The 12,368-nt window shown below is 35.5% G+C and overlaps 1 protein-coding gene across 1 annotated transcript; it reads right to left on the reverse strand.

The window, feature by feature from the left end:
* Positions 1–1,291: 1,291 nt before the first annotated feature.
* LOC117105467 (ankyrin repeat and SOCS box protein 3-like) lies at positions 1,292–9,222 on the reverse strand (the record flags this gene model as incomplete). The annotated part of the gene is given in 6 exon segments (XM_033246619.1): positions 1,292–1,941; positions 4,305–4,476; positions 5,236–5,481; positions 5,873–6,016; positions 6,849–7,065; positions 9,072–9,222. Coding segments are annotated over 5 exon segments (1,417 nt in total), but the record flags the coding sequence as incomplete, so codon positions are not given.
* Positions 9,223–12,368: the final 3,146 nt, after the last annotated feature.

A 12,368-nucleotide genomic window follows, 5' to 3' on the forward strand; every position in this document is an offset into this window, starting at 1 on the left:
CTGGCATACACGGTACCAACGCTCGTTTTTACTGCTTTTACGTCAGCTCGTCAGTGTTCTAATATAGACGATGGGTCGTGTCTCATAATATTATTTGTTATATTTTTATTATTCATTATTTTCACTTGACTTGCATAAATAATTTTTGTTCAAAGAACATTTATATGCAGTTGTACTTCACTTGTAATTTGCAATTTCTAGTTTATTTCATATTACTGTATATGCCATTTGCAAATCATTATTTATTATTTCATTTATTTATTTATTAGTGTAAAAATCTTGATCTAGAGTCTGTCTCTTATACACATCTAGATGTGTACCCCCGGTAAAGTTATAGTACTCATTTAAATTTGACCAAAGTACAGTACATACTCTTTGCTACACCCTGGCTACACTTAACGCTACAGATGAATGGCAAATGATTTATTGCTGCGAAGCAGCCAATTCATTTACTTGACAGCAATTTGACCTCTGAAAGGTCATTGTCAAAAAACAAGGGCCTAAGACGACTGAAAAGCGGAGTTTCCTTCTTTCGTTCTGCCGGGTAAAATCAATTACTTTAGGCGACGTTTGTAGACTAACCTACACGTACCAACGTCCGCATGTGGCGATGCTCGAGTATTACTATTCAGCGTTTTTACTATATATCTAGGTTTCCTATTTCTACGTTTAATCGGCCCCTGTCTCAGCCACAATATTTTGAGGCCAATATTATTTACGAACCCAGTTAAACTTATTTACTAGCCTATTTCAGTGTGCTAATTATTACATTTAGGCGACGCTTGTTGTAGACTAGCATACACGGTACCAACGCTCGTTTTTACTGCTTTTACGTCAGCTCGTCAGTGTTCTAATATAGACGATGGGTCGTGTCTCATAATATTATTTGTTATATTTTTATTATTCATTATTTTCACTTGACTTGCATAAATAATTTTTGTTCAAAGAACATTTATATGCAGTTGTACTTCACTTGTAATTTGCAATTTCTAGTTTATTTCATATTACTGTATATGCCATTTGCAAATCATTATTTATTATTTCATTTATTTATTTATTAGTGTAAAAATCTTGATCTAGAGTAGCCTTGAAATCCGTGAGTTTTTGTTCAATTGTAATAATAAATTATCCGTGAGTCTCGCAGTCAATCTGTATAAATTGGCAACTATATCACTATCATCATGACTACCAACCATCATCATCATCTTCATTTTTATCACCATACTCTCACAATTTTCCCCCTCCTAGACATGATGGCACCATGACATTTAATCAAATAAATCATATTTACCTATAACTTTGCTGAGCTGTGGCCAACAGACAGAGTCTCTGAGTACTGCTACAGAGCCAGGGCATAAATTCGCCACACAGGTTCGGACATAGAAAACAGCTAGGCTAAGACTTGCCTGTAGAAATGGCCTGTGTAATGGACCCTGAGAACAAAGGCATAATTCACAACAGCTTAACCTCGGTTTTAACCCACAATCCAGAAGGTACTTGTACAATAGTAACTGGCTGTCCTTACAAACATTGTGGTGGAAATAATATGGAGAAACGCATGGACATTCAATACGTAACCCACTGTTCAATAACTTTTTCATTGCACTTGCGCTGTCCTTTAGTCCAGAAACAAATAGGTGGTACATATAACATCCACCAACAGCTTCCCCTTCACATTGAAGACGTGCTCCTCTAGAAAGCAGAAAGTCAAAAAGTTTTGTTGCTCCGAGAGTAAATGAATGAAACAATGGTGATAAGTCTTGAGGTAGTGTGGGCCGGTTGATGGAATTTGTAAACCCTGTGTTCACATTACAGCCATGATCTAAGATAAGCTTAGCAGCCTTGATGTTGCCATTAACAGTTGTACAGTGCAGAGGAGACCAACTGCTTGCACCCTTTACATAGTCCAATTGACTCACTGTTAACAGCAGCTCAAGTGATCTGTAATACAAATACATTAATATAAATAATTTGAACTACAACATTTCGATTGATAAGCTCCATAAGTTTATTTATTTATTTATTTATTCGACCAATACACATTTACAAATGGTACAGTACAACAAAAATTTTGGTCAGGGGCATGCTTAAGCAAAATTTTACTATAACTCATTGAAAGTCAGCTGCCCCATTAATAAATATAAAGAACACCTCTGGAATGTATAGTAGTTCAGTAAGTCTTTTTTTCAACGAGTTTTAATCGGTCTTATTGGTATTTTTCTTTTTTAAATTGTTGATCTTTTTATATTGTCTTAACTTTTAAAATTGTAAATTATCCCTTTTCTTTTTAGCTTTGTGTTGATCCCTTTCCTGTTCTTCCTTTTTGGCAACTGAATGTTTCGTTCGCAGGATCCCAATGGAAATATGTTTCTTTGAAACCTTTTTGGGCTATTCCTTGCTTTCAGAGTATTCAATTGTATTGTTTTACCTTGTCTTGTCTTTCTTGTTGTTGTATTTTACTCTGATGGCTAAATAAACTCAAATCAAGAAAGAAAAAGAAAAGATTGATCTCCCAAAACGCCTCAGACATTATTTTTGGGCGTCTAGAACACAAGAATTTCACAGCGCATGCCCCCGGACCCCATAGAATAGTGTTATCTCAATCGGCCCCACTTTTGGCCCCCCCTTTTGGACATCTCTGGATCCGACCCTGGCAAGTAATTAGTATATAATTGGCATATAATTTTCTTGGTTACAAAGCATTAATGATACCAAATGCTGTGCTGTCTAACCCAACCCTACATACGTACTAATAAAACATGGATAAATGATTGAGGCAACGATGAGTTCTACACTCCCCACACCTTATAAAAAGATTTGCTTCAGAGCACTAACGACCACAAAATACAAGCTCTCCACTCCCTTTACTTCATAAATAGACTCTTCCCACACCTTAGACTTCCTTCTTGTTTACAATGCATCAAAGATTTAAAATCATTAGCTTTGCTGGATAGATCATGTTATCTCTTTCTTAACAAAACAAAAATGTGGCAAAGACAAGCCAAACCAGTCACTCTTTGCAAATCCTGTTTCAGAGATAATGGCCAAAACATGATGGAATGTCAACATTTTTGAAATCTATTTCATTGCACTCAACTAACCTTTATATATCTCTATATCATTCTATACTGTTATTTTCCTCATTTTCAATGTTAAAACAACAATTTTTAACGATTAAAATCATAAACTTTGATGGCTGATTTCTCAAATATTGTTCTTTAAACAGCTGTATGTCTAAACCCTCTAATGAAATGTAGGATTTTAATCATTCTTTTACAATTTTATACCTCTCATTTTACTGTCCAACCAAGGTAATCCAACAAAAGGACGCATATCTCCACTCTCGAACAAAGCGTGTGCGTACAGTCCTTTGATCTTTACTGTGGCATCGACAATCCGATACTAGTTGTGAGTGCAGCCTTCAAATATTAGTCTATGCGTGCCATACGTTTTATGGTGTTAGTTACTATCTTATTAATTTTGGGTACTTCGCAATGTCTGTTACATCTGATTTCTTTTGACCGCAAGCTTGTTAAATGCTTACTATAAACTGCAATTTGATTTGTGAAAACTGACCAAGAAAATGAAAAGTTATAGCAATTGAAAATTTATGAATTTTATAAAATTTCATGTTCATATGTAACATTATAAACTGTTATTTTGACAATGTTGGTCTAAGGTGCACAAAACGAATATTTTAGTAGATTTATTAATTTTTTCTGCGAAGTGAGTCTTATGAACGACAATACACTACAACATTGGTAAAACTAATGTTGAAATGAAGAATATGATTTCAGTCTAATGTTAGTGCAAAATATCATTAAGCCTTTGTAGTCACGGCACGACGCGCGATTATCATGGCAACTAACACGCGTGTGGGTAATTCGTCACACGCTGGCGGTTAAATGATGTGGTTGCTATGGTTTTGCTACGTTCAGCGTGTAGGGACGCGCAGTGCCTAGAATGTCGATGCCAGAGTTACAACCTTTGATGTCCCAAGATGTGCATCCTTCAGTTGAATTGTCTTGGTTCAACCCTGTATTAATAAATGAAAATCAATTTTTGCGACGAGTGACCGCTTTGGCTTGTCTTTGCACAAATATAAAGACAATTTCACCTCAGAAAAAGTAATTCTTATTGTACTGTTTCAATATTGCACAGTAATCATTTTCCATTTATTCATGGGAAACATTGTTTCAGTTTTGTAAAATCAAAACAATTGTATCACTTGTGCATATCAAATTCAAACACAATTTTTTACTGTGTCAAATAAAATATAAATCAATTCATATCAGAATTCTTACACAAGTTGATTCTTTTCAGCAGCAACATGGATTGGTTTGCAGCCGTCTATAGTTAAGAGGTTTGGGTCCGCACCTGCATCTAGTAAGTATCTGATGCAGTCTGAGTAGCCTTCCTGAGCTGCAATATACAAAGCTGTAGCGCCATCTTCAGCTTGAGTGTTAGCATCTCCACCTACACAACAACAAAAAAACATTTTACACTTGTCCACTGAAAAAAGTTGATTACCAAACAATAGCTTGGCAGGTAAATCTATACTTTTATCCATAAACAACTACTCTGAAAACAGAGCACTCAAATAGGATCAAATTTTTGATGCACATTTATCTCAGTATATTTTATAATTATTATATTTAAATTTTGACCAAACAACAGGAAGTCCTACAACAATATGTATAATATATTACCAGATTAATAATCAAAGTTTGAACACCTGCAAATGCCTGAAATTTGCTCTCATCATTACCACGACCCTAAAGGGTAATCCAAATTTTTGGATTGGAAGGCCTACTGAACCAATTAGAAAATCCAATCAGTATGTAGGGGCATGGTAGTTGGGAACCATGTGAATTTTTTTTTCCCTTTATTTTTATTACACCCACCGCCGCAATAATCTCAAAAAGTAAGATATTTAACCATCCCATTACTACATTGTTTGAACAATATAATTTTATTTTTATATTCTTCTCCATATGGATGTTTTTGGCAAACCTATTTGCTAAAAAAGAAAAAAAAAATTTTTCCACCTTTCTCTTACTATTGTTAAAAAATAAGTTGATGAAACAAGGTATATAAAAGTTTCACCTAAGCATCATAATAAAACTTAAAAAATAGAATCTCCCAGGCTTTTCAGAAGACGTTTTAAATGAAAAGCTGCTGAAAAGATATCTGTTTACCCACAATTCCTTACACATAGCTACATGTGCCCCTTACCAGAATCAAGTAATATCTTTAGACAATCTGCATGTCCATACTGAGCAGCTACAAAGGTAGGTGTAATGTTGTAATCATCTACGGTGGTTACTTTGCCTCCAGCTTTCAAAAGTCTCTTCAATATACCAATATGTCCACCGTATGCAGCGGTGTGCAGTGGAGTCCAGCCATTGAAATAGACACAGTTGACATTCGCTTTGTATTCCAGGAGTAACTTAACACATGCTTCATGATTGTGATTAGATGCTACAAGACAACAATTACATTGTTACTTACACGTTCGAGATTTAAAAAAAACTAAATCAACAAATATTTTTGTATTTAATTCTAATACAATTTCTCGTTTACTTTAAATTTTAACTACTTTTTATGTATTTACATTTGTTTTTCCACCATTATATGCATATTTACACACAGTATCAATGCTAAAAGGTTTATATTTCATATTGTTTGTTGCACTACTCAATTGTCCTTCTGTTGTAAAAGACAGGCAATATGGTTATTATTATTATTACTAGGTCCTTTCCTACTTGTAGTTTAAACAAGACTTTATTATTAATATTGTAGGAACTAAACCAAAAATTAAAACAATAATTTATGTACAGTTGAGACAGTAAAATAACTATGGTGAACTGACCTTGAAATAGTGGAGTACCACTTTCATTGTTAGCAAGGTCTATTGTGGCACAAGCCTTCAGCAACTCTTCTACAGCCTCTGCATGCCCTCCACTTGCTGCGAGGTACAAAGCTGTCTCCCCTTCAAATGTCTGCCAGTCAACTTCTGAAAGAGGTAACAATAATTCTCAATTATAAATCAATAATGGATTAATGGATACTTTGAGCAATAAAGATTGCAGAGGCTGAAAAGGAAGAGTGGTGCCAAGGCTAATGGCTTGACTAAGTCGAAAAGGCCAAAAGAAGAAGAATTACAATAGAAAATTAATGTCAATTCAATTAAACTTTTAGTTTGGAAACACATATCCATAGCAAGCAATACAATAATAAATGACAAAAATAAATATCAGTAACAAAAACTATGCATTCAGGGGTAGGGACATCACTTCCCTAGGTCCAAATAATCCGCATACCACACCTTAACCGAACTGTGCATTTCCGGGGTAGGGACGCTACTGCACTAAGGTCCTAATGACCCGCATATCCCACCCTAACCGAACTATACATTACCGGGGTATGGACGTTACTCCACTAAGGTCCTAATGACCCGCATTCCCCACCCTAACTAACTATACATTACCAGGGTATGGACATTACTCCACTAAGGTCCTAATGACCCGCATACCCCACCCTAACTATCCATTACCAGGGTATGGATGTTACTCCACTAAGGTCCTAATGACCCGCATACCCCACCCTAACTATCCATTACCAGGGTATGGATGTTACTCCACTAAGGTCCTCATGACCTGCATACCCCACCCTAACTAACTATACATTACTGGGGTATGGAGGTTACTCCACTAAGGTCCTAATGACCCGCATACCCCAACTCAAGGATGTTCAAACAATTTGAACCGTTAAACACATAGGAGATCTCTCAATGTAATAGAGTCAATAGAAAGCTGCACAGCAATCTGATATGTGCAGATTCTCACCTGTTTCTTCATGATTCAGAAGTATCTGAATGCAGTCTGTATTGCCAGCGGCTGCAGCTTCATGCAGAGGAAACCAGCCTCGATTATCAGGTATACTAATACAGCAACCCTGGGCTATGAGGTTCCTTAGCAACTCCACGTCACCAGCTTTGGCTGCAGACCCTACAGTTGAACAGCGGTCAGGGTATGCCTCCATGAAATTCATCTTGTCATTGACCTGTAGATAATGCATGCAATAACAATTTATACAAACATAACTTTGATACATATTGGACAAATGTTTTAAGTACACACTTGAAGTGCACCAATAACTGATGTACCCTTGCAGAATTTGAAATGAGCCATCTCTTAAACCACCATGAACAGTCAACCCATGCCCAGAGCAGTAAGTATAGTAGAGGGAAGCAGGTCAACTCAGCCACAGTCAACTCGGCCACAAGTCAACCCGGCCACAGGTCAGCTCGGCCACAGGTCAACTCGGCCACAAGTCAACTCGGCCACAGTAAACACGAACACGGTCAACTCGGCCACATGTCTACTCGGCCACAAATCATAGTTACCGTGCCGTTTGTGGGATCCCACAAGTTATTAATTTTAAACAGGTTATGGAATAAAATACTTTATTAAAAAATTAATTGTAAATATTGCCTTTTTGCATCCTTTTTCTTCAATATGACAATGATTGAAATTGATTCATGAGGTGAGGTGAACAATGTGACACAAGGTTTGTATTTTGTTGTTTATTTCCATTTTGATACATAATCCGATTCCGATTATAAAATACACAAATATGGATAATAAAGTTTAGTTTCAATATTATTTATAAATACACACATGTTAATGGCTGTTTCGGGCTTCTTTCTATATAATAAGCCGGAAAAATTCACTCCCTTCCTAGGCCAATTACATGTACTAGAAGTTGCTCAGAAATATTTACTATTTTTTTAATGTAAAATTTCATATAGGCATGGATCCGGATTTCAATATTCGCGATTGGATTAGGATAATAATGTCTGAAATCTAGCCGCAAACACAAATATGTAAAACGTTCGGTAGTTAAACTGTAACTTTATTGCATAGTATTTTACAAATTCAGATAGGCCTATAAAATTCTATGTTAACAAATTAATTCAAATACCATAATACTAACGATGTTTGCCCTACCTGACGGCAGGAAGGGAAACATCGTCCATATAGTTATTTATGACTTTTCACTTGTTACTTGCACACTTGATTTAATAATTTTTTTTTTAAACATTTTCACCATTATAATTTTTAATAATAAAAATAATATAATAATAATGCATGCAAAATAATATAAAAATATAGCACAAGAATAATTGCCACTGATAAACATAAATCATTTTCCCTACAATTTTTTAATCATTTATAATAAAAATTGCCACAGAATATTGAACATTTTCACCATTATATAACTTATGAAATTAATTTTTTTTAAAGCGATAAAAATAATATAGACAATAAATAATAAAATAATATGGCAAAATAATAATAATAACTAGAAATTATGTTCATGATATTATTATTAGTTTCTCTCACGTTTAAGAGTGTACAAAGGAACAGATCATTCCTGGTAAATTCCTATAAAAAATAAATATAATATTAATATATACAGTAATTACAACAATTCTAGTAATAATAATAATAATATGGTAATAATAATGATAACAATAAAAACAAAAATATTACAATAATATTATTTATGTAAAATAAACCATAATTAAGTTAGTATTAGTAATAACTGTATATTATAATCAGGAGGTTATAGTAAAGTAGGCCTATTATAGAGTGACAAGTAAAGAGTGCAAAAAAAACTTGTAGTAATTGTTAATAATAAAAACACGAATTAGTATTTTATACTAATAATAATAGCAAGGCCATTAATTATTCCCTCAAAACCAGTGTAGTAGTAAGCTGCAACTAATCTGTTGTTGTTGTAGCCTGACTAAAAACATTGATTTGCCATCCCAACCAGTTACTGAAATCACTTACAGCGTTAAGACTTCTTACTTATAGCCAGCTCTGAGCAAGCCTACCTCCTAGGCTCTAGGGCCTACCGTAGATAATAGCGAACCGAAGGGCCGGGGTTGCCACCAAGGCCTTGCTGCTACTAGGCCTAGCCTAGTAATATAGTATTAGTCTAGCTACCGGGCCCTTTCTACTAGGCCTAGGGCCTAGGCCTGGTTTCTCTAATGTACCTACCTAGCTAAGGTTCTGATTTAGTCTACGAAGTACTTGAAACGTTGTAAGATTTATTATATTATTATCAACTTCGGCTTGGCCTACTACCAAAACAATAACAAAGTCCTCCTGCTTCTCTCCAGCAGATCAACGTTAAAGAACGCCCTCAACTAATAATAGTTTTTAAGATCTTTGGTTGGCCATGGTACAATACAACAGTGTATGTAGGCCTACAGTATTTTTTTTTTCTTTTTTTTTTAAGTTAAGTATCACATCTCAATATTACTATACAGAACTAAGTAACCTTAATTTCGTGAGTCTCGCAAAAAATACAGCTAATAAATACAAATGTAAAGGTATTCTGACTTTACAAATTTAAAAAAGGTAGGCCTATTCTGAATTTACAAATTTAACAGATATAATTCGCGATTGAAATTTCCTCTTATCTTAAAAGCAATTTAAATACAGTACTTTTTTTTATAAATGTGAACAGTGAGATTACCCCGGGGGACACACTGGTTCCATCAGCGTACGTCTACTTTTGAAAGGCGATCAACGACACGATTGGTTGTCAGTTTACTTCTGCGCTAATGCATGTTGTTTACTCACTTTCTGTAAATTATCAAGTACCTAGGCCTATGTCGCATGGGTGTTACCAATCAGTGACAAGGGTAGAATTGTGGGTACGCATTCACATGTGACGTAACAGTCGTAAAAGCATGTGAGTATATGAATCTGTGAAAAGGAGAGGCATATAATTGATTTTATAATTTGTCTATATTGCATATATCTTTAAGCTTGTGGTACACCACGTAGGTAGTTCTGAAAAGAACTGATGTAGTTGAGAAAGTCTCGACGTTTCGATTGATATTATTCTCCTGAAGACGATTGAATCATGGCCCTATTAATAGGTCCATGATTGAATCATCTCAATCGAAACAGTTATTTTCAGAACTCCTACGTGGTGTACCGCAAGCTTCAACATATATGCTATTACTTCGCCATGCACAGCTTCAAACAATGCTTTGTCTATATTGATTATTTCACTATTTGTTTTTTTTTTTTTCATTTATTTTGGACGTTTTGTACATATTTAAGACTGCCACTTAAAAAAGATGTAAATGGAAATGCTTTGGCCACTGTCGTCCTGGAATTTTTTTCAAACGTTGTTCAAGCATATATATACTAAAGATGTGTAAATTAAATTATGACGTCGTTCTAAATATTTTGAATATTGATAAATGGGTAATTAATATTTCATGTAAACGCAATTTGCTTTTTCTAAAGCGTTTTACACTAGCTACAGCTATGTTAAAATGGTTAAACACAAAATTAGCTTGAAATTAGTTGTTATTGAAGGCGAGACATCGGGGTGGCTTCCGGTCAACTCCGGTGTCCCTCAATGCTCCATTTTAGGGCCTCTTCTTTTTAACCTGTATGTGAATGATATTCCCTTTATATTTAAAAACTCAAAATGTCTTATGTTTGCAGATGACTTAAACATTTTCCAAAAAGTGGAAAAATTAGATGACGCTGACAAGCTTCAAGGAGACCTAGACAAACTGTGTTCTTGGTCGCACTTATGGGGTATCGTGTTGAACCTTAAGAAGTGCAATACCATGACCATCACTTTAAATAAAAACAAAATTAATTATATTTATTTAGTTGATGACAATCCAATTAATAAGGTGCAGCATCATCGTGATCTCGGTATTATTTTAGATCGTTCTCTCACATTTTCTTTTCACGTTGAAAGTCTTCTTAAGAAGTGCAATAGGCTGCTTGGGCTGATGTGGCGCAATTGTAAATACCTGGATACCCATTCTAAGATTCATCTCTACCTCACACTTATTCAACCTAATTTAGATTTCTGTTCTATTATTTTTAATTCATTCTCAAAAACTCAGGTCTCGCGCATTGAGCGGCTTCATTCCAGGTTTTTGCGCTACATCAGCCACAACCAGACCATTGAGAATAATTTAAACAATGACATTAAAAATACTTGCAATAACGATTATCACCTTTCTCTACTTTCACCTCTGTCCCGCAGATATCTTAAAGATCTTATTTTTCTATTTAAATGTATGCATTCCATTTGTGATTGTAATTTAGTTTCTTGTTTTGGCCACCGTGTTCCTGTTCGTAATTTAAGAAATAACAATATTTTTAATTTTCCTTTTAGTAGAATTAATGTTTTTAAAAAAAGGGTTTATTAGTAGATTAAGTATATCTTATAATAATTTAGTTCAGGCCTATCCCAATATTGATATTTTTAATTTTGACTTGCCTACTTTTCGTCGTACTGTCTTGGATGTGATTAGTTAAGTGTTTTCTGTATCCTGTCTTGTGTACCATTCTGTATGTGGCGGATTTGTGTCTGCTGTTGATTTGGTAATTAAATAAATAAAAAAATTGTGTAGGTAATTAAATGCTCCCTATTATATTTTTAAACAACAAACACCTTGGGGCCGAGTTGACTTGGGGCTGAGTTGACATGGGGCCGAGTTGACTTGGAGCCGAGTTGACTTGGTCTTGGGGCCAAGTTGACTTGGGGCCGAGTTAAATGGGGCCGAGTTAACTTGGGGCCGAGTTGACTCGAACTCTTTTGAAAGTGGGCCTGATCGTCCTGAAAATGGGCCCGATAATCTCGGAAATGGGCCCGATCGTCTGTCACCCCAGCCAGCGTATGCTAGGCCTAGGCCTAGGCCTAAACTAACAAAAATAGTGTTCCCGAGTCTTCAATTTCCTTGCTTACCATCAATCAATAACAAAAACACCTACAAATTACACTTGATCCTTATTTTAGCTGATATATAAACATAAAATGTGGCATAGCTATTTGATTGGATTTCGAGTCATACTTACCCATTTCGATAGCCCGCTGCGACGAGCGTGAGCGGCGAGCAAAAATGTTCTGCTGCCCTGCAGGCCTGTGTGGGGCGGACCGCAGCGAGACTTGACTCGCTCGCTACTACATACGCCGCCACGCTTTGCATGGGAAAATTTTTCTGAATGTGACATCGCGTTATTGTACGTCAACTTATGGTAATTCGCGTCAACTTGCGTCAACGCCCGACAGTCGTCAACGCGCAGCAACACTATCGTGTACAATGATTATTGGGACAGTCCCGTCCCACACAATTTTTCTAATGGGTCCACAAAGAATGGCTCCACATTTTCAAAAATGCGTCCAAGCTATGCAGTTTTATGCATAAATGAGTACATTTTTTGAAAAATGGGTCCATATTTCTCATATTTAGCCTAAAATGGGTAAAATTTTAAGAAAATGGGTCCACATTGTTCATATTTTTGCGTAAA

The sequence above is a fragment of the Anneissia japonica genome, unplaced genomic scaffold, assembly GCF_011630105.1.
Source record: "Anneissia japonica isolate Jap-2015-1 unplaced genomic scaffold, ASM1163010v1 scaffold1128_len1000024_cov185, whole genome shotgun sequence".
Taxonomy (NCBI): Eukaryota; Metazoa; Echinodermata; class Crinoidea; order Comatulida; family Comatulidae; genus Anneissia; species Anneissia japonica.